We start from the raw sequence: 20,965 nt of genomic DNA, 5'->3' as shown, positions 1-20,965 counted from the left end.
TCACTTCTATGGGAATGAACTGTGCCTAGGCCATGTGACCGATGAATGTGTCCTATGGCCTAGGGAAAGCTGCAGAAAGGTGCGGTGCTACTGCGAGTGGCGATGCCTTCTCGAACAGCTGATCGGTGGGGATCCTGGGTGTCAGACCCTCTCCCCACTGAGATAAAAATATCTTGGAAAACCCCTTTAAAGGGTTGTTAGTTGGGCAGAATTATGGTGACAGAGGCAAAGCAAATTCCAGTCATCAAACATTTTACAGTGATATCCCCTTTAGGGTACCAGTGATAATTGGCTTTAAACTAAAGCTCTGAGACATCAAAACGCTATATTTTATTTTACATAGGTCCGCAAATAAATCGTTTCCAAATATATTTCAATCCAACCAAGGGTGGAGCTTAGTGTCACATGACTGTGTGGACCTACCACCTGACACCTCGATAAGTAAAGGTTGTCAGTGGAGATAAGAAAATCCATCGATCTGACTGGTGGTCCTGCCATTGTGATGTATTGAATGATTGGTTTTAGAATGGACTGACTTTTGTCAAGCTGATACATTTCCTGACCTGGAAACATTTGTATCAAAGAAATGACAGCTATTCTGAAGATAAAGAGAACATATTGGGTTTAGGGCAAAGGAAAATTGAAAGACATAATAAAAAATTGCAAAAGCTTATTTTTCCTTTTTGCTCCAATATTTTTGCCCATTTTTTCTTTTTTTCGTTTCAGCCTCTCCAGTCTTTTTGATAAGCACTAATTTAAATTTCAGACCATTTATGAGATTAGAAATATCTCACAATGGTATTGCTAATTATTTAAAAATGGAAATAGAAATATGCTTAAATATAGATTTGAGAAAAAAATTGTCTAAAACCTATTTCTTTTAAAAGTATCTTTGTCTTAAAGGCTATGTACACCTTTGTGACCATTTTTTATTTATTATTATTGCATTGTACTCATTTTGAGCTAACAATCGTTTTTTCAATTGGTCTTTCTTCAAAATTTGGAGCCTTTTTATCTGTACAGGGTTGAGTTTTTCTTGTAGCAGGTTCTTAAGTTTCTCTCTGTTCCGCCAGGCAGCTTAGCTGATGGGCTCCTTATGAACACTCATTATAGATCAGTTCTTATCTTACTGATAAGAATGTGGCTTAAATAAGTGTTTATTAACTTTAGTAATTTAGAGATAAGGTTTATTAGATGACCCGCACAAAGTGAAAGTAAAAAGTATGATTCACACAGCTAAACAGTAAACCAGTTGTAACAGAATGGCTCAATATTTTATAATAAACACCAATTGAAAAAAATATTTTTAGCTTAAAATGAGTAAAATGCAATCATAAAAAATAATTTCCCCCGAAGGTGTACACAGCCTTTAAGTAGATGCTCCAGTGTTCCAACTATTTTTCATTTTTAGCTCTCCAGTGTGCAAACCAGACAGACCCTTAGTTCAATAATGAAGGATAGGAGGATTTTTTTTTATCAAGGCCAGAATTATTTTAGGCTTCCAGGGCTTCGGAGAACACTTTCTCGAGTCTCACAAGTAATTCGTTTTCTCCTAATAAAACAGAAATGGTCATACAAGAATCCCCATTCAGTTTATTAGATTTTGACAGGATAATTACTCAGCACTTGGAAAAAGAAATTGTGGTATGACCCTGTTTATGACACTTTATATTTTTTTCTGCTACAATGTAGCAGTAAATAAAAAAAAATAAAAACAAACAAAATAGCTTATATTTACAAAACCTGCCCTTTTTATGTGAATTATTTAAAGCCTTTCCCCATTTTCAAGAATTTCATGTCACGATTATAAAATAAAAATTATAATTTTTTTCCTAATGTACAAAAGAGACAGAGATGAGTTGTTTAATCACATAATTTTTTTCTTTCTTTTTTTTTTTTTTATATAACAAAATTCATGCCTCGAAAGTTCCAGAAGAAAGTCTGATTATATCCAAATCCAGATTTGGAATTATTCCAGAGTTGTTGGGCAAATGAATAGTTTTCTTTTTTTCTTTTTCAAAAATGGCACGAGTAGAAGAATCTTGTCTGCATAGCCGAACAGCAGCAAGGTTAAGTGCGGAGGAAAAATACCTCCCAACTCCTTAATTATAAAGTTCCTTTGTCCATAATAACAATCTGGTCATTATAACGTCCCTTCTTCCATACAGTGTTTAGAATCTGGTCTAAAATGGTGCAGGTCTCGAATGTCCTCCCATCAGTCTTAGAGACCATATTATAAAAACAATATTCATTTTTTTATAGTACCCAGTGTTTGGAAAGTGTGACCCCTCCCAACCCTTCACCCCTCCAAAAAAAAAAGAATGAAAAAAGTGTATTTTCTAGCAACTTCTTGTGAAATAAAGAAATCTGCCTTCCATCGTTGATATTTTCAAAACATTTCTAATAAAACATTAATAAAGAAAACCCAGTGTAAACTTCAGTCTCGTCAGCCGGAACTTTTTGCTACATTATGTTTGTTTGTTTATAAAAAAAGAAACAAAGAACAAAAAACTTGTGGAAACATTAGTAAAATACTAAACACGTCGTCCTTCAGGAAAAAAAAAAATTGCTTCATGATCAAGTCTAGAATCAACGTTCCTTGCAGAAGCTTTCAAGTTAATGATGTTAGAGCCGATGTGTGGTTTTGCGGTTCACCCTTGTGCTCCGTTCACCAGGGTTTTTCTTCTTTCAGGAGGCCGGTTAAACCCATTGTTATGGTCAATTGCTGCCATCAACGTGCCATAGCCATCCCTATGTTCAGTCAAGTCTTGGAGCATTGTGAGCTTGTTAACTCTATTTCTTAGGTCTTCTGATCTGAGCATAGACAGGATCTTCTGATCTGACCTGCGGGTGGGAAAAAAATATTAGCTTGACTTCTAACATCACCTGTATGTACAAATGTTACCTGCATCTGGACCAGCAAGGATAGAATTAATAACCATCTAGATATCAGGAAGATATAATTACACTCTAGACACCAGGGTTCTAAATATTAACCCACTAGATGCCAGGGTCATATAAAAACATACTAGACACCACGCTTAAAGGGTAACTGTCATGTTTTTTTATAATAAAATCTATTTTATCACATGTTTCTGCTGCAGCAGCATTATGCATAGAGCAATCTTTAGTTTCTTCACATACCACTGTTTTCCTTGAGTTTTTCCCTTAGTTACGGCTGTTTAAACATTTACAATATGAGGACCTTCTCAAGATGGCTCCTCTGCCAGTTCTCTGAGGCCAAAACTGCTTTCCTTCACTTCCCATACACACTTGCTGTAGACAGCAGCTCCCTGCTAGCCAATCAGATTGGATTACTGAGAGACACGCCTCCTCACTCTGAAGCCTAATGCAGGCATGCAGTGTGAAGGACCGCCCCTCCGTCTTCTGTTTATACTAAAAGGAAGACAGACAAGCCCTAGTAACGGTCTTTTAAGGGAGCAGCGGAAAGGGACAGAGGACATTAATGAAAGCTGTTATTATAAGGTAATTACAGATCTTTTGACAATCATTGACAGACTAACTCAGGTGTACATGCCGAGCTCTAATAAACTAGCAAATAAAATAAAAATATGACAGTTAAACTTTAAATGTATTAACCCATTAGATACCAGGGAGATATGATTACACACTAGACACCAGGATTATAATTATTAACCCACTAGGTATCAGGGATATAGGATTACATATTAGACTCCAGGATTACAATTATCACCCCATCAGATAACAGGGAAATATCATTAAATACTAGACACCAAAGTTATAATTATGAACCTACTGGATACCAGGGAGATATAATTACATACTAGACACCAGGGTTGCATGTTTTAATACTCTAGATCAGGGATGGCCAACCTTCGGCTCTCCAGCAGTTGCAAATCTACAACTCCCAGCATGCCAAGACTGCCTACAGCTATCAGCCTATAGCAGGACATGGTGGGAATTGTAGTTCTACAACAGCTGGAGAGCTGCAGGTTGGCAATCCCTGCACTAGATCATGAGGATATTCTTAATGATCTACTAGACAGCAGAGATATTGCCATGAAAAGGGTTTTCCAGTGAGATAAACACATTTTATACAATGGTTTATCTTTTATCCTCTATTTGGTTAATAGATAATAATAATAATATTATTATTATTATTATCATATGGAATAGATACTGGTATTATTATAATTAAGCCAACTAGTTCTCCTAAATATTACAACCTCACTAGACTCTAAAGAACTCAATAGACCCTGCTGATGCCATTATTAACCTCCTGGACACCAGGGATGTGCAATTAGAATAAGGGTTCATGGACACGATCGCCTCCATCTTGTGGTCTGCAAATCGCGGATCCGTAAAACAAGGATCCCGGCTGAGTGCATGCCACCATTTAGTTTTTAACTTCTGTAGAAATGTCCTGTCCCTGTCTGCAAAACAGACAAAAATAGGACATGTTCTATTTTTTTGCGGGGTCACAGAACGTCCGGCTGTCCACATCTTTTGTGGCCCCATTGAAATGAATGGGTCTGCATCCGGTCTGCAAAAAGTGCAGATCTGATGTGTTCAGAAACTATAGCTGGATCCCACAGAAGCTGATAAATCATGAAACCAACTAGATGGCATGGATCTTATTTATTAACTGACTTACCACCAGCGATACTGTAATTTGTCCACTAAGCAGCTGAAACTGTATTATCACTAAACATACCAGACTCCATCAATGTAATTCTGACATTTAATAGATACAAGAAGACATTAATGATAACAGAAAATTTTCGCGGTGGTTGTCAGGTGCTGAATTAATATTTTTTGGTTCCATTTGTGCCCCCCTCCCATATTACATCATACACTATAAAAAAAATAATGAAAATCAGTTTCCGGTGATGTCATGAACAGGCATTAAGTACGAAACAGACACAAAGCAATGAAAGGGTGAGATGGATACAAAGTAGCAAAACACAACAAGAATAGGAGGAATGACAGGTACCTACCCCAGTCTGTGCTCTCTAGCTACCGACCTGTGGGCTTATAGAGTCACCACTGGGCTCACCTACATCAGCAGAGGATGACGCCTGAGGAGCATCAGGCTACAATGCAAGAAGAGAAGGACAAAAGGAGGCAAAGTTAAGTTTAGTACAGAAAGAAGATAAAGCGTTAGGAGCGTCAATGGGAGTGGATTTTATGTGGTTTCCACCACCCTTATTGCAGATGTCATATCCCTTGGGGTTAATGCCCACTGTGTCTGATCAGGAGCTCTCAACAGAACAGAGGTCTCCAACCTACGGTTCTCCAGTCATCGTTAAATGATAACACTCAGCATCTGGCGGCTCAGGAGCCACCACAATAGACAGCATTAGTGGTCACATGTGGCTAAAAACATAAGGTCAGAAAAAAAAGGGGGGGAGTCATATGACTTGAACCACATGCAGGGGCCATCTTTGGACATCAAGTACCTGCACCTAGGTAAGACCTAGTAAACTGTGACCACCATCCCCATGTTGAACTAGTCTAGGGCGAGCCACGCATTTTGACAGGGTTGGTTGACCATCTAATATGTATGGGGGTGTCCAGGCTCTCAGAGGTTATGGGAGAGATGGATAGGTCAGTAGGAATTCAACATGTCCAATCCTTTTCTTCACCAGAGGACACTTAAGGGGACAGCTTTCTCCCCTCTCCTCATTCAGACCACAGGCAGGCTCAGCTGAGCCAAGCATGCATGTGTATGGAGTTGAGAAAGATAGCTTTTGGCCAGGCAAGCTTTTGACAGGTATCTCATGAGCATGGCCAGCTTTAGTCTGTTGATACTTTGTTTAACTGCTTGAACATTTTGACCCTGAGGCCTTCATGGTGGATCGTTCAACGAGAGCAGATGTCGGGATAAGGATCAAGCAGCTGTATGTCAACATGTCCAATCCTTTTGTTTTTAGGGGAGATAAGCTATACCAGAGTCTGGCAGCAGTTTATAGTCTACCTGCTGAAACTACACTCACCTAAAGAATTATTAGGACCACCATACTAATACGGTGTTGGACCCCCTTTTGCCTTCAGAACTGCCTTAATTCTACGTGGCATTGATTCCACAAGGTGCTGATAGCATTCTTTAGAAATGTTGGCCCATATTGATAGGATAGCATCTTGCAGTTGATGGAGATTTGAGGGATGCACATCCAGGGCACGAAGCTCCCGTTCCACCACATCCCAAGGATGCTCTATTGGGTTGAGATCTGGTGACTGTGGGGCCATTTTAGGACAGTGAACTCATTGTCATGTTCAAGAAACCAATGTGAAATGATTGGAGCTTTGTGACACGGTGCATTATCCTGCTGGAAGTAGCCATCAGAGGATGGATACATGTTCTCATTCTGTTTACGCCAAATTCTGACTCTACCATTTGAATGTCTCAACAGAAATCGAGACTCATCAGACCAGGCAACATTTTTCCAGTCTTCAACAGTCCAATTTTGGTGAGCTCGTGCAAATTGTAGCCTCTTTTTCCTATTTGTAGTGGAGATGAGTGGTACCCGGTGGGGTCTTCTGCTGTTGTAGCCCATCCGCCTCAAGGTTGTGCGTGTTGTGGCTTCACAAATGCTTTGCTGCAGACCTCGGTTGTAACGAGTGGTTATTTCAGTCAACGTTGCTCTTCTATCAGCTTGAATCAGTCGGCCCATTCTCCTCTGACCTCTAGCATCCACAAGGCATTTTTGCCCACAGGACTGCCGCATACTGGATGTTTTTCCCTTTTCACACCATTCTTTGTAAACCCTAGAAATGGTTGGGCGTGAAAATCCCAGTAACAACCATGCCACGCTCAAAATTGCTTAAATCACCTTTCTTTCCCATTCTGACATTCAGTTTGGAGTTCAGGAGATTGTCTTGACCAGGAGCACCCCCCTAAATGCATTGAAGCAACTGCCATGTGATTGGTTGACTAGATAATTGCATTAATGAGAAATAGAACAGGTGTTCCTAATAATTCTTTAGGTGAGTGTAAGTGTGCATGTGTATAGGGGGTCGGGAGGAATGGGATCATAATGGCAATAATTAAGGTTGTCTCAACAGCGGCACAAAACAATCACCGGAAAAGAATGTGGCGATGGGTCGCCACTACATCACGATAAACATCAGACGTGGTCATGTAGAGTAGCCCAAGTGTAAAAATTCTTACTTTTTGTAAGTTACCTATGACATTACAATGATGGTCCATCACCTCCAGAGCTTACAGCAGCTTTAGGAATTTTAACCTCACGATCACATTTTTATTTGATACCTCTTACCCACAAAAGATTATGAAAATGCTCCATATCTCCGGTGACATCAGGAGACCTTGTCTCATAAAACATCTTTTATCTTATTCAGACGGGTCCTTCCAGAACACGAGATCAAACCAATGACTAACGCATTTTTGGGGCATCAAAAAATAAATCTTATAAAACGGCCCCTGTCCCTTCATCTACCAAGGAAAGAATTTTTGTCTGCAGTTTTCTATTGTCTGGGGGGAGAAGGATTGAAAATGGAATATGTAAGAACAACTTACAGCATCTTCTACAGTTTTACTAGGACTTTCAAAGCCTTCTTCAAAGATGTCATCAGCGTTGGGATCACTTGTGTGAGACGCCGAGGACTTTGATGGGGAGCTCTGCCTTGGGGCTGGAGTAGGGGCTGGAGAAGACATTGGAAACAATCAGAACACATGCAAAACTCTCATGTACACATCAAGATTTAAAAAATTAGAGAGTATTAAAATGACATTGAGAAAGAGCGCAGCTCTGGAGGACATGCTTAGGTGGAGAGCAAAGCATCATTTGTTAGAGGATAGATAAAGAACACGGTCTGTTATGAAAGCCATATTTCATTTTATATTACAGATTTGCCTGCCAGACGTTAAACAGACTCCATCAAATTCCTTTTGGAGTCAGTGGTTCGAAACTAATAATTTTCCTCTGCAGCCTGTTTGCTGTCTAAACCTGTTGAGATGCATTTTTCATACAGAAACAAATGCATCCATCAGGCGGCCGTATTTGGAGAAGGCGCCCGGAACAAAGTCTTTTATTTGGCGCCGTCTACATATGCAAGTGTGGCGGGATCCTATCTGGGCGTCTGTGATGATTTTTTTTTCCTATCAAGGCAAATACCGCTGTCATTAATGCTCTGTCTAATGAAAAAGGACACTTCAAGTCGAGCCACGGGCGCGGAAAGAAACGGAGCGCCGCGGATGGATTCCTGAGACGGCAAATGAAGAGATTTGTCATTTGCTGACAATCCGTTCAAGCTGGAGTAAAATGCTGATGGTAAAAAAATATATTGCTGCAACATTACTTGTAACAAAGTAGCACAAAAAGTTTTGCAAAAAAATTGCCTCTGCATTAATTATTTCCACAAATTTGGCATTTTTTTTCGAAGTATGCTATAAGGGTGACAGTAAAAAAAAAAAAAAAAAAAAAAAGCACCCTGCGTGGTTGTCACTCCTTCCTGGGATCCTGTACTAATTCATATTCATTTTTTTCATGAAAAGTTCTGTAATTTTTTGTTTCATTTCCTCCCCATTTTTAAGATCTCTGTTTGTAGTGAACATATGCATTCTTACTTCGAATACCCGACCCCATGAAGTCCAGCTGACACCGGTGTGGAGAAAGCGCTGATACATTGTAACGAGCCCTGCGCCTTTTGTGCCTTGAACATATTTAGTTTGGGTTTTAACAAGATATTTATATAGCTCTATTCACTGTCAGCCATCAGAGGTCACCAGGGTGGCAAGAAATTGATGCACGGAATTGCAAAATGTTTCAGGATTTCACTTTTTTAAAATGAAAAGTTCCTTTAAGCATTTTATAACAGTCTTTGCACCAATGAAACAGCAGTCTGTGCAATGCGAGCCCTCCAGATGTCTTCTGATGCCAAGTAGCTAAAATTTATAGTCCGCCATTTTTGTTCCTTATCTGTATCTGTAAAAGCTGGGTGACAACCAATAAGACCACTAATACAATTTCCACAATGGTTGTCACTCATATTTCTTAGCAATGGGGTGCCTAGGGCCCTCCAGTAAAATTCACTCTGGGGCCCAATGTACAACTCACCCAGCGGCAGCAAGACACTCAGGATGATTGATTATAGGGGTCCCTGCAGTGACTTCGAGAAGGCAGACCCCTGAGGAAAGAGGATGCTGGCGGGACGACCTCTGTGCCTAGAAGTCTTCTCTGCCACCAATATTTGACTAGATAAACTAGATAAAGCTGCTTTCAATCAAGTGTGTGTGTGTGTGGTGGTGTCTTCAGCTTCGGGAACACCCCATCTCAGGTGCAGAACTCTGCTTGATGAGACAAATCAATACTGTTGCTGTAACGAGTGCCTGTGTGCCGTCACATGACCAGGACTGATTTGTATCCACTGCAACCAGGTAATACATTATACAATCGAAAGTGATACATTTTCAAAAATACTTTGTGTATAAATCCTTTGCAGTTTTCAAGATCTCTGCTTTCTGCATTGAGTAGCTGTAGGAACTTTCCTTCTATTGGAAGGCACCATGTTGAGAACACATAGGTGCACGTTACAGTAACAGTACAGTTATAGGACCTGTGTGTCCACCTCAGGACCAGGACAGATTGGTAGCCACTAGAAGAAAATAATGAAAGTTCCTATTGAATGAAGCAAGCAGAAAACTATGAGGAATAGATACAAAAAGTATATTGTAAAATTGTATCAGCAGTGTCTATTATACAGTCATCTTAATTTGGTGACACTGAAATATCCCTTTGGTTGGAAAGACGAGACTTTAGGGTCGGTAGGGGCTACAGAAGCACCATGACAGCTCAGCGCACTGACTTACGTGAGTTAGTTGACGGTGAAGTGGAAGTCATAGGCGTCAAGTTTAATTGTGAGATATCAAAGTCGTCACAGTCGTCTGTATCCTGAGCCAACCCAACTTTGTCGAAGTAGCTTGAGAAGGCCTCTGAGGTACAAGAGAGGGACTGTTGATCTGGCTGCCGGGATGGCACCGGAGGGGGGTTCACCATCTGAAAATCCTTAAACATCTCTTTCGTTACTTTCTGGCCGAGTTGTAGAGGACTTGATCGCAATGAGTCAGTGGTTGGTGGAACGGCGGCTACTGGGGCAGTAGTACCTTGGAACATGGCTGCTTGGAAAGGCAATACAGTTTGTGTTGGCATGAAGGCAGTAGGTGGAAACTGGCCCGGAAGGGTTGGCCATGGCTGTTGCTGAGTAGGAGGGTAAAGGCCCGGTTGAGCCCATGCTATTGTTTGGCTTCCCTGCATGACCTGAGCAACTGGAGACTGACCACCAAGGACCATTTGTGGTTGTATCAATGGTTGTTGTCCCCAGAATGAAGGCTGGACAGCTCCCATCGCAACGTAGCCTTAAGAAAATCATAAGAAAACACAATGAGACATTGAAATCTAACAGAAGATGAAATGTGACTTCATTATAAATATATCACTGTCAGGAGAACCATGGACTTTATACACAGCACTCCCGCAGGTCAAACAGAGTATCACAGCTTGTCTATAGTATAAAAGGAGAACGTTACACTTTATGTACAGCACTCCCACAGGCCAAACAGAGTATCACAGACTGTCTATAGTATAAAAGGAGAACAGTGCACTTTATTTACAGCACTCCCACAGGCCAAACAGAGTATCACAGCCTGTCTATAGTATAAAAGGAGAACGTTACACTTTATGTACAGCACTCCCACAGGCCAAACAGAGTATCACAGCCTGTCTATAGTATAAAAGGAGAACAGTGCACTTTATTTACAGCACTCCCACAGGCCAAACAGAGTATCACAGCCTGTCTATAGTATAAAAGGAGAACAGTGCACTTTATTTACAGCACTCCCACAGGCCAAACAGAGTATCACAGCCTGTCTATAGTATGAAAGGAGAACTGTACACTTTATGTACAGCACTCTCGCCGGGCAAACAGAGTATCACAGCCTGTCTATAGTATAAAAGGAGAACAGTGCACTTTATTTACAGCACTCCCACAGGCCAAACAGAGTATCACAGCCTGTCTATAGTATAAAAGGAGAACAGAGAAAGGAGAATGGTGCACTTTATTTACAGCACTCCTGCAGGCCAAACAGAGTATCACAGCCTGTCTATAGTATAAAAGGAGAACAGAGAAAGGAGAACGGTGCACTTTATGTACAGCACTCCCGCAGGGCAAACAGAGTATCACAGCCTATCTATAGTATAAAAGGAGAACGGTGCACTTTATGTACAGCACTCTCGCCGGGCAAACAGAGTATCACAGTCTGTCTATAGTATAAAAGGAGAACAGAGAAAGGAGAACGGTGCACTTTATTTACAGCACTCCTGCAGGCCAAACAGAGTATCACAGCCTATCTATAGTATAAAAGGAGAACGGTGCACTTTATGTACAGCACTCCCGCAGGGCAAACAGAGTATGACAACCTGTCGCCTGTGTATAGGATATCAATAAATATATATGGAATGCTCTGAATACTGTGCAGTCTGTAGGGTCATAATAAAGATTTGCTGAACCCAGGACCTTTTAAAGCAGCTATTTTGTTAATCCAGGAGAGAAAATGACAAGTGAAGTTTTCCCTCCCTGTGAGAAACTCTAATTGACCAAACTATAGTAGGCCAAGAGGGTGTTTGCTATAGACTGTTGCAAAAGTCTTCATACCCCGTTGAAATTGAATACACGGAAGGCAATGGCAAGTGTGATTTACCAAGGCTCTTCTGTTGTGGGTTCTGATTGGTTGATGAACATATATTGGGAACTGCACATGTATTATATTTAAGCACAAGTAGCAGAGATGTTTTTCATTTATTTGATTATCTTTTGTTAATTAATGCATGATTGGCTTGTTAAGTCAGGAAGGTTACTACAAAGAGCAACTCAGAAGTCTGGAGGGCCCAATGTGTCCCCATTATAGACGCTTATTAATTTTAGTGCAGGGGGGATACGTACCACCAATGGGGGGGCCGGGGGTCGGTTACATATATGAAAAATCATTTACATGTTCTGGACTCATAAGGAACGAACATAAAAGCCGTCAAATTTCAATTTTCCAAAGACTGATTTTCAGGGTCACCCCACTGCACCCCTCCCTTAAATTAACGTCGTCCTTGTCTTTATCAGAAAGGTGTGAATTAATCATGTCTTGTAAATCTCGACATTAAACCTTCCCAGGAGGCCGAGCTCTGCGCCGCTAAAGAGGTTAAGGGACTAATTTGTAGGGAGTCTTTGCAGAGTGCTAAGGGTTAATTTAAAGCTGACACCTCGGTGATATCATCCATCTTGTTTTAATGCGCTCGTCATGGAAGCTATGCATATATAATAGCCCTGCCACTCGGGGGAGGGGGGGGGTCTCTAGTAATCAGGAGCTGTCAGTAAAGGGGGCATTTTTCTTCTCCCGTTATCAGATGGAAACCGTAATTCCGGGATTGGGAGAATCTTCTCGTAAACCTAACGAGTCGTTAAATAAATTGATGTTTCAATTGAGGTGAATGAAAATAGACGTGTCAGATGCCAGATGGTGGTGGACGATGGATGGCACCAGCTGGGTAGGCAATGCTGGGACTTGTAGTCCACTTGTATTTATTATACTGCAGAAGGGTTATAAGGAGAGCAATAACAGGGTCGGCAACTAAGGAGAATTTGGTGGGTGAGCATCCGGATTCAGGGGTGTGGTAGCAGTATTATTTAGGCACTGTATTGCACAGTATGGTGGTATTATGTATTACATCACTATATGGCCGTATTAGGTGGGTACTGTTTTTTGCACAGAGAGGTGCTATTATAGAGTACATCACTGTATGACTGCATTATTTTGTGGAGTACATCCCTCTGTGTTTTGCACATCGTGGTAGCATAGAGTAGATCACTATATGGCCATAATATTTGGCCACAATATGGCATTATTTGTGCACAATATTAATATGGTACTATTGTACAGTACAATAGTCTACAAGAGCATTGTTTGGGTACTGGTATATGCACAATATTGTGGTATTATGTATTACATCACTATATGGCAGTATTATTTGTGCAGAGCATGAAGAAATTATGGAGTACGTCACAGTATGGCAGTATTATGACTTACTGAGTACATCCCCCTATGGCAGTATTATGACTTACTGAGTACATCCCCCTATGGCAGTATTACTTGGGCACTGTATGTGCGCCTCATTCTATGGCCACTGCATTATTTGGCCACTGCATTTGCACACTATGGAGGTATTATTTGGGCACTATATGGCACTACTGTCTATATACAGTGTGATGGCATTATTGAGTACATCACTGGATGGCACTAATATTTGTTTTACATTTCCCCAAAGGGATGAAGACAATGTTTTATTAGTCGCCTCCATATATTTTGAGGAGAGGCTGATATACGGTATATGTCAGCATCAGTATAAGCTGAAGGGAAGGTTCACATCTAGAGACCTGAGATGTGTCAGAAGACATGATTGGAAAGGGTCCGTGTTCTTAGACCCTCGCCGATCACTAGAACAAGGGGGCCGTGATGCTCCTCCGAGTGCCGCGCCCCTTTGTCATCAGAGACGTAGTCAGAATGTCCCATTCACAATGCTTGGTTCATGGCTTCACATGATACAAAGTAACAATTATATTTTCTGAGATTTCAGTGGATGTTTTCTCATAACTCTTTTGGGAAAGAATTCCATTTGACGTCTGAACGAATCGCAAATTCCAGATTTTGCAATCATGAAAGAGAGAATCTGCAGCAGAAACCCTGCTGGTCTGGTCTGCAGAGTGTCCGTCCTGCTGGTCAGATGCAGCACAGAGGGGCTGGATACTTATGTAGTATAATAATGGCCACTAGGTGGCGCTCCGGGTCTGTGCTGCCTCATGAGAAGAACCCCGCGGTCTCCTTTCTAGGCTGCAGGCAGATGAGCAGATAGTCTTCAATTATGAATAAACTTATGGTCGACCTGCTGCATTGCTTAGAATTAAGTAAACGCCGCCATGCTTTACACTGAATGACCGCGTCTAATTGTTTTGTTTGCTGCTGCTTGGACGTGGAGAATTTCAGGGGCTCCGGTAGCGATTGCTCAGTGCATTCATGTGCAGCTGGTGCCATAAGGTCTGTCCGTCCAGGCAGACAGGGTATATTTACAGGCAGACATCACCTGCGCCGTATTATCTGCATGTTAAAGTTAAGGTGCAGCGGCAGCCGTGTGGGCATCAACAGCAACGCGGGTGCTGGAGAGCAGGGTAAGTATAACCTGTATGAGGTGCCCAGGCATTGTGGGGGGCATTATAGGGGTTGAATTGTGTGATTATTCTTTTTTCTCTATGACCACAGCGACCTTTTTCCGGATCGAGCGAACATCACGCCGCTGCCAGCGACACCCTGGATGAATATTGGTACCGCCGTGTACCCTATGATAGAGTTTATTAGGTGGGACTGGGCGAGTATAGGTATGCATTAGGCGGAGGCTTAGTGTAAAAGAAATTTGCTGCGCTGCTTAACTGCCGCCTCCTTATGTAAATTGGAGTCATGCATGGGGGTGTGGGGGGCGCAAATCTGAATCCTTGCCCCGGGTGCAGGAAAGCAGAGCTACACCTCTGGTGCCTACAAGGGTGCACCTAAAGGAGGGGTTGCACCAGGACACAGGCGCCAGTGGGGGACAAGAGCCCCTTCTGGCGTTGTCTTAATGTTACTTAACTGCTGGGATAGCATTGGGGTTGGTTCACATATTATGCCAATACTTACCTACACTGATACATTGCAAGAAACACAGCAGCTGTGCGAGAAGAAGGTCAGGTAGGTCTCTGCAAAGGAGGTGGGGGGGGGGCGGGGGGGTCAACTAGAGCTGTGCCCCCATCTCATGGGCTCCACTGCAGCTGCCTGGTTTGCCTGCCTGGTTGTTAGACTCTAGTAAGGTCAAGTGTGTATGTCCGTATGCATCTGGTTATGTGCATGTGTAAGTATGGCTGTGTGCACGTGTCGGGGCATACTTGTGTCTGTGTCTCTGTGTGTATGTATATGGCTGTGTGCAGATCTCTTTCTGTGTGTGTAGATATATATACTTGAAAAAGTATTGTTACCCCTTTAAATTTTCCACATTTTTTCACATTATACCCACAAACGTAAATGTATTTTATTGGGATTTTATGTGATAGGACAACACAAAGTAGGCAGTATGTGTGAAGGGAAAAGAAAATGATACATGGTTTTCAAAATGTTTAATAAATAAATATCTGAAAAGTGTGGCGTGCATTTGTATTCAGCCCCCCGTACTCTGATACCCCTAAATAAAATCCAGTGTGACCAATGGCCTTCAGAAGTCACCTCCTTAGTAGATAGCGTCCACCTGTGTGTAATTTCTTCTCAGTATAACTCCAGCTCTTCTGTGAAGGCCTCAGAGGTTTGTTAGAGAATATTAGTGATCAAACAGCATCATGAAAACCAAGGAACACACCAGACAGGTCAGGGATAAAGTTGTGAAAAAGTGTAATGCAGGATTAGGTTATAAAAAAAATATCCCATAAGCTCTGAATATCTCACGGGGCTCTGTTCAATCCATCATCTGAAAATGGAAGGAGTATGGCACAACTGCAAACCTACCAAGACATGGCGGTCCACCTAAACTTACAGCCCGGGCAAGGAGAGCTTAAATTAGAGAAGCAGCCAAGATGCATGCTGGGTGTTGAGGCTGGGTTTTGTAGTTTCGCAAGAGTTGCAGGGCTGGAGGTTGCCGACTCCTGGTCTATCACATAAAATCCCAATAAAATCCTTTTACGTTGGTGGGTGTAACGTGAAAACAATGTGGAAAAGTTCAAGGGGTATGAATACTTTTTCAAGGCACTATATACACTGCGTGCAGAATTATTAGGCAAATGAGTATTTTGACCACATCATCCTCTTTATGCATGTTGTCTTACTCCAAGCTGTATAGGCTCAAAAGCCTACTACCAATTAAGCATATTAGGTGATGTGCATTTCTGTAATGAGAAGGGGTGTGGTCTAATGACATCAACACCCTATATCAGGTGTGCATAATTATTAGGCAACTTCCTTTCCTTTGGCAAAATGGGTCAAAAGAAGGACTTGACAGGCTCAGAAAAGTCAAAAATAATGAGATATCTTGCAGAGGGATGCAGCACTCTTAAAATTGCAAAGCTTCTGAAGCGTGATCATCGAACAATCAAGCGTTTCATTCAAAATAGTCAACAGGGTCGCAAGAAGCGTGTGGAAAAACCAAGGCGCAAAATAACTGCCCATGAACTGAGAAAAGTCAAGCGTGCAGCTGCCAAGATGCCACTTGCCACCAGTTTGGCCATATTTCAGAGCTGCAACATCACTGGAGTGGCCAAAAGCACAAGGTGTGCAATACTCAGAGACATGGCCAAGGTAAGAAAGGCTGACACACAAGCTGAAACGTCAAGACTGGGCCAAGAAATATCTCAAGACTGATTTTTCTAAGGTTTTATGGACTGATGAAATGAGAGTGAGTCTTGATGGGCCAGATGGATGGGCCCGTGGCTGGATTGGTAAAGGGCAGAGAGCTCCAGTCCGACTCAGATGCCAGCAAGGTGGAGGTGGAGTACTGGTTTGGGCTGGTATCATCAAAGATGAGCTTGTGGGGCCTTTTCGGGTTGAGGATGGAGTCAAGCTCAACTCCCAGTCCTACTACCAGTTTCTGGAAGACACCTACCAAGCAGTGGTACAGGAAGAAGTCTGCATCCTTCAAGAAAACATAATTTTCATGCAGGACAATGCTCCATCACACGCGTCCAAGTACTCCACAGCGTGGCTGGCAAAAAAGGGTATAAAAGAAGAAAATCTAATGACATGGCCTCCTTGTTCACCTGATCTGAACCCCATTGAGAACCTGTGGTCCATCATCAAATGTGAGATTTACAAGGAGGGAAAACAGTACACCTCTCTGAACAGTGTCTGGGAGGCTGTGGTTGCTGCTGCACGCAATGTTGATAGTGAACAGATCAAAACACTGACAGAATCTATGGATGGCAGGCTTTTGAGTGTCCTTGCAAAGAAAGGTGGCTATATTGGTCACTGATTTGTTTTTGTTTTGTTTTTGAATGTCAGAAATGTATATTTGTGAATGTTGAGATGTTATATTGGTTTCACTGGTAAAAATAAATAATTATAATGGGTATTTATTAGTTTTTTGTTAAGTTGCCTAATAATTATGCACAGTAATAGTCACAAGCACACACAGATATCCCCCTAAAATAGCTAAAACTAAAAACAAACTAAAAACTACTTCCAAAAATATTCAGCTTTGATATTAATGAGTTTTTTGGGTTCATTGAGAACATGGTTGTTGTTCAATAATAAAATTAATCCTCAAAAATACAACTTGCTTAATAATTCTGCACTCCCTGTATATGCGCATATGTCTGTGTTGTTAGATGCCTATGTGCGTGTCTCTATCTGTACGTATATATGGCTGTCTGCAGGTCTTGGTATATACGCCTATGTATATCTGTGCACATTCAGGATCTAAGGATTTGGGCACAGAATCCGCCGTGAAATGCGCTAACATTCCAGAACCAATGACGGTGAATGAGATATCTGTGGGAAACATGAGGAGGTTCATTCCTTTCACGTATTTGGTAAGGAAAAGCCGCAGATCAGCTTTACTGAATGGGGCCAATCTTGTGTAGATACAATGGCGGAGCCGCAGCGCATCTACAGCAGAAATCCAGAGAGTCCGCGCCGATCCTCTGAACGCATCCAATACGTTCTATCTGTGTTTCTGCACTTCTCCCTACAGCTGTGTGGAGCCTAATCCACATTATGCTATTGCCCCCGCGATCCTTGCGGCACCCCATCCCCCCCACGTCAATACAACGCGATCCTCAATGACTAGGACGCTGCGCTCAACCGGAATTCCGTTAAGGTTCACATTATAACGTTATCCAATCGGTTTATACAAATCCCATTATTTCATTGTTTTCATTGGCCACAGGTGGAGGATCGATACTAAAGCGCCTACCGAAAGGAGATTCATAGATTTTCCTCGCTCCCCCAGGGATGATTTACTCATGTGTCCCGTATGTCAGGTCTCCTTGACTTGCTGCAAGTCAGCTCTAATTATTACTGCCAACTGCAAGTGATAACATCAAGGGCTACAATGTAACAAGGAAGCAAACAGTAACACAAGGTCCTCGGCTTAAAGGGGACTCGACCTTTAAATGATTATTTCACACCTCCATGTGCACCCAAAGTTCGGAGCTCCTCTGGAATTCCCTGCACCCCTGCATACCCTAACCCTTCCTCCCTCTTTACACAGTGCTTTGCTTTGTCTTGCCCTTTAAATATTTGAAGGGGGAGAGGAGTTTCTAAAATATATCTCATAATCGACAACTTTAGGCCAGGGTCTCACATTCAGATATTGGGGGGCCACGACTGCAAACAAAACATCAAACATCATGGGCGGAATCATGCAGTTTTGCGTCAATGGATGCCGCCATTTCTTTTTAAAGAAGCAGGAAGAATTTTAGGTGAGATTTTCCTTGCTGGGTTTAATCCTCTTCCCCTTCTGCAGGATGGATCCGAGTTCCATGGGGTTGTACTTCCTTTAGATAGCACTGGTGGGAGCCCACAGACTGGGACCCTCAGGGTTGTGACTCTCTGCTACAGAAGGGTTACCGAAGCTGGGACGGGTCATGGGCTCATTGCACGCACCCGCTCCCCTTATGTCGGTTATGTACAAGCTTTTGGACCCTCTTTTGCCGTACCTCAATCATATAATAATAAAAATCTGCAAATCCCTTTAATGCTTCAAGGACTCACTATCAGGAGACAACATCTGGGTCCCAGCGTTGCGTGTCGCCTTTCCTGACATGTTTGGCAAATTATAGTATTTCTTATGCAATAGCAATTCAGAATTTTTTTTCCTTAGGCCTCTTTCACACGGGCGTCATGGATTTGGGCCGGATAAGATGCGGGTGCGTCGCAGGAAAATGCGCGATTTCTCAGTGCGAGTGCAAAACATTTGAATGCGTTTTGCACGCGCGTGCGAAAAATCGGCATGTTTGGTACACAAACCTGAACTTCTTCACAGAAGTTCGGGTTTGGGTTCGGTGTTGTGTAGATTGTATTATTTTCCCTTATAACATGGTTATAAGGGAAAATAATAGCATTCTGAATACAGAATACACAGTACAATAGCGCTGGAGGGGTTAAAAAATAAATAAATAAATAATTTAACTCACCTTTATCCACTTGTTCGCACAGCCGGCATCTCTTCTGTCTTCAGGACCTTTGGGTAAAGGACCTTTGACGACATCACTGCGCTCATCACATGGTCCGTCACATGATCCATCACCATGGTGATGGACCATGTGATGAGCGCAGTGACTTCACCACAGGTCCTTTTCCTCCTGTACAGCAAAGAAGAAGACAGAAGAGATGCCGGCTGCGCGAACAAGTGGATTAAGGTGAGTTAAATTATTTTTACATTTTTTTTTAACCCCTTCATCCCTATTGTACTATGCATTCTGTATTCAGAATGCTAATATTTTCCCTTATAACCATGTTATAAGGGAAAATAATAATGATCGGGTCCCCATCCCGATCGTCTCCTAGCAACCATGCGTGAAAATCGCACCGCATCCGCACTTGCTTGCGGATGCTTGCGATTTTCACGCAACCCCATTCATTTCTGAGGGGCCTGCGTTGGGTGAAAAACGCACAATTTAGAACATGCTGCGATTTTCACACAACGCACAAGTGATGCGAAAAAAATCTCCGCTCATGTGCACAGCCCCTTAGAAATGAATGGATCCGGATTCAGTGCGGGTGCAATGCGTTCACCTCACGCATTGCCCCCCGCGCGGAATACTCGTATTCACACATTTCTAAGAGGAATATCAGAGGATCAGCCCAGAAAAGATGAGGAATGCAATTAGTTACTAAAACAGAGTTAGGGTTCATTCACACGACCGTGGTTTGGTTCCGCATTTTTGCGGCTCGGGTGCGGACCCATTCACTTCCACTCCGTATGCTGTCCGCATCCGTTGCTCTGTTCCGTGGCCCCACAAAAATTATAGATCATGTCCTATTCTTGTCCGTTTTGCGGACAAAAATAGGCATTTCTATAAAGGCCCGTCCGTTCCGCAAAAATTGCGGAAGGCACACGGGCGGCATCCGTGTTTTGCAGATTCGCAATTTGCGGACTGCAAAATATGGCACGTTCGTGTGAACAAGCCTTTATCAGGAGAGCTGGCGGGTTTTCTTTATCTGCAGTAAAACCCTCCACTGTGGTTTCCAGCCCAGAGTATCCGGACGTGTGTCATGCTTCATGCACGGAGGACATGTACGTGTCTCCCCTGTAACTACACGCAGGGAGGAGCAGCACCTGCCGGCCAAACGTGACAGCTGTGATGATACATGACATAGCGATAAAAATCTATTGACCCAATGTCTTCTGCAGGGACCTTCCCCACCGGGGTCCACGAGGTCCACGTAGACCCATGCCCCCCCACTATTCCCTATCACTGTGTGTTTCCAAAATAGACAAAGGCCTGTTTTCACCTGATGGCAGCGCAACGGGATTGTAAGAAAGGGGTCCGAACATGGGAGCAATGGCTGGGTGGAGCTGGGTGGGATATGTCATAAAGGCATCACCTGGAGTCGCCGGGGTCTGAAAGACAAATCGACAGGAAGAAGATCTGGTTACAAAGATAAAGCATCGATACAAGAAGAGTACAAGTCATGCACCAATCGCTGCATCTACAGAAAACGTCCTATAATCCGACACCTTGGCGCATCAATAGTCTGTCATTTGCCAGGTACGCCGATAATCCGGGGAAATCCTTCCGACTGCACTGGATTAGAAAAACACGGCTGCCTCCTTCCAGAAACAGCGCCACGTCTGTCTGCAGGTTGTGTCTGGTATTGCAGCTCGGCTCCACTCAAGTGAATGGTTCTGGGCTGCAATGCCACACACAGCCTGTGGACAGGGGTGGCGCTGATTTTAGAAGAAAG

General features: G+C 42.6%; 1 protein-coding gene across 11 annotated transcripts in view; it reads right to left on the bottom strand.

Moving 5' to 3' along the window:
* Positions 1-1,627: 1,627 nt before the first annotated feature.
* DAB1 (DAB adaptor protein 1) overlaps positions 1,628-20,965 on the bottom strand; it is a 230,960-nt gene continuing 211,622 nt past the window's right edge. For 6 of the 11 annotated variants that reach the window (XM_040408230.1, XM_040408233.1, XM_040408236.1 and 3 more), the window contains 5 exons: positions 20,513-20,621; positions 9,815-10,360; positions 7,523-7,647; positions 4,980-5,075; positions 1,628-2,844 (listed from right to left, as the gene is read on the bottom strand). In XM_040408230.1, the coding sequence (XP_040264164.1) occupies positions 4,995-5,075; positions 7,523-7,647; positions 9,815-10,360; positions 20,513-20,621 (861 nt within the window). In that variant the 3' untranslated portion in view covers positions 1,628-2,844; positions 4,980-4,994. Of the gene's footprint in view, positions 2,845-4,979; positions 5,076-7,522; positions 7,648-9,814; positions 10,361-20,512; positions 20,622-20,965 lie in introns of those variants that run through there. The other 5 variants (XM_040408237.1, XM_040408241.1, XM_040408234.1 and 2 more) reach the window with 4 other exon arrangements.

Source organism: Bufo bufo, chromosome 9, assembly GCF_905171765.1.
Source record: "Bufo bufo chromosome 9, aBufBuf1.1, whole genome shotgun sequence".
In the NCBI taxonomy this organism is placed as follows: domain Eukaryota; kingdom Metazoa; phylum Chordata; class Amphibia; order Anura; family Bufonidae; genus Bufo; species Bufo bufo.
This window is presented reverse-complemented; position numbering and strand designations above follow the sequence as displayed.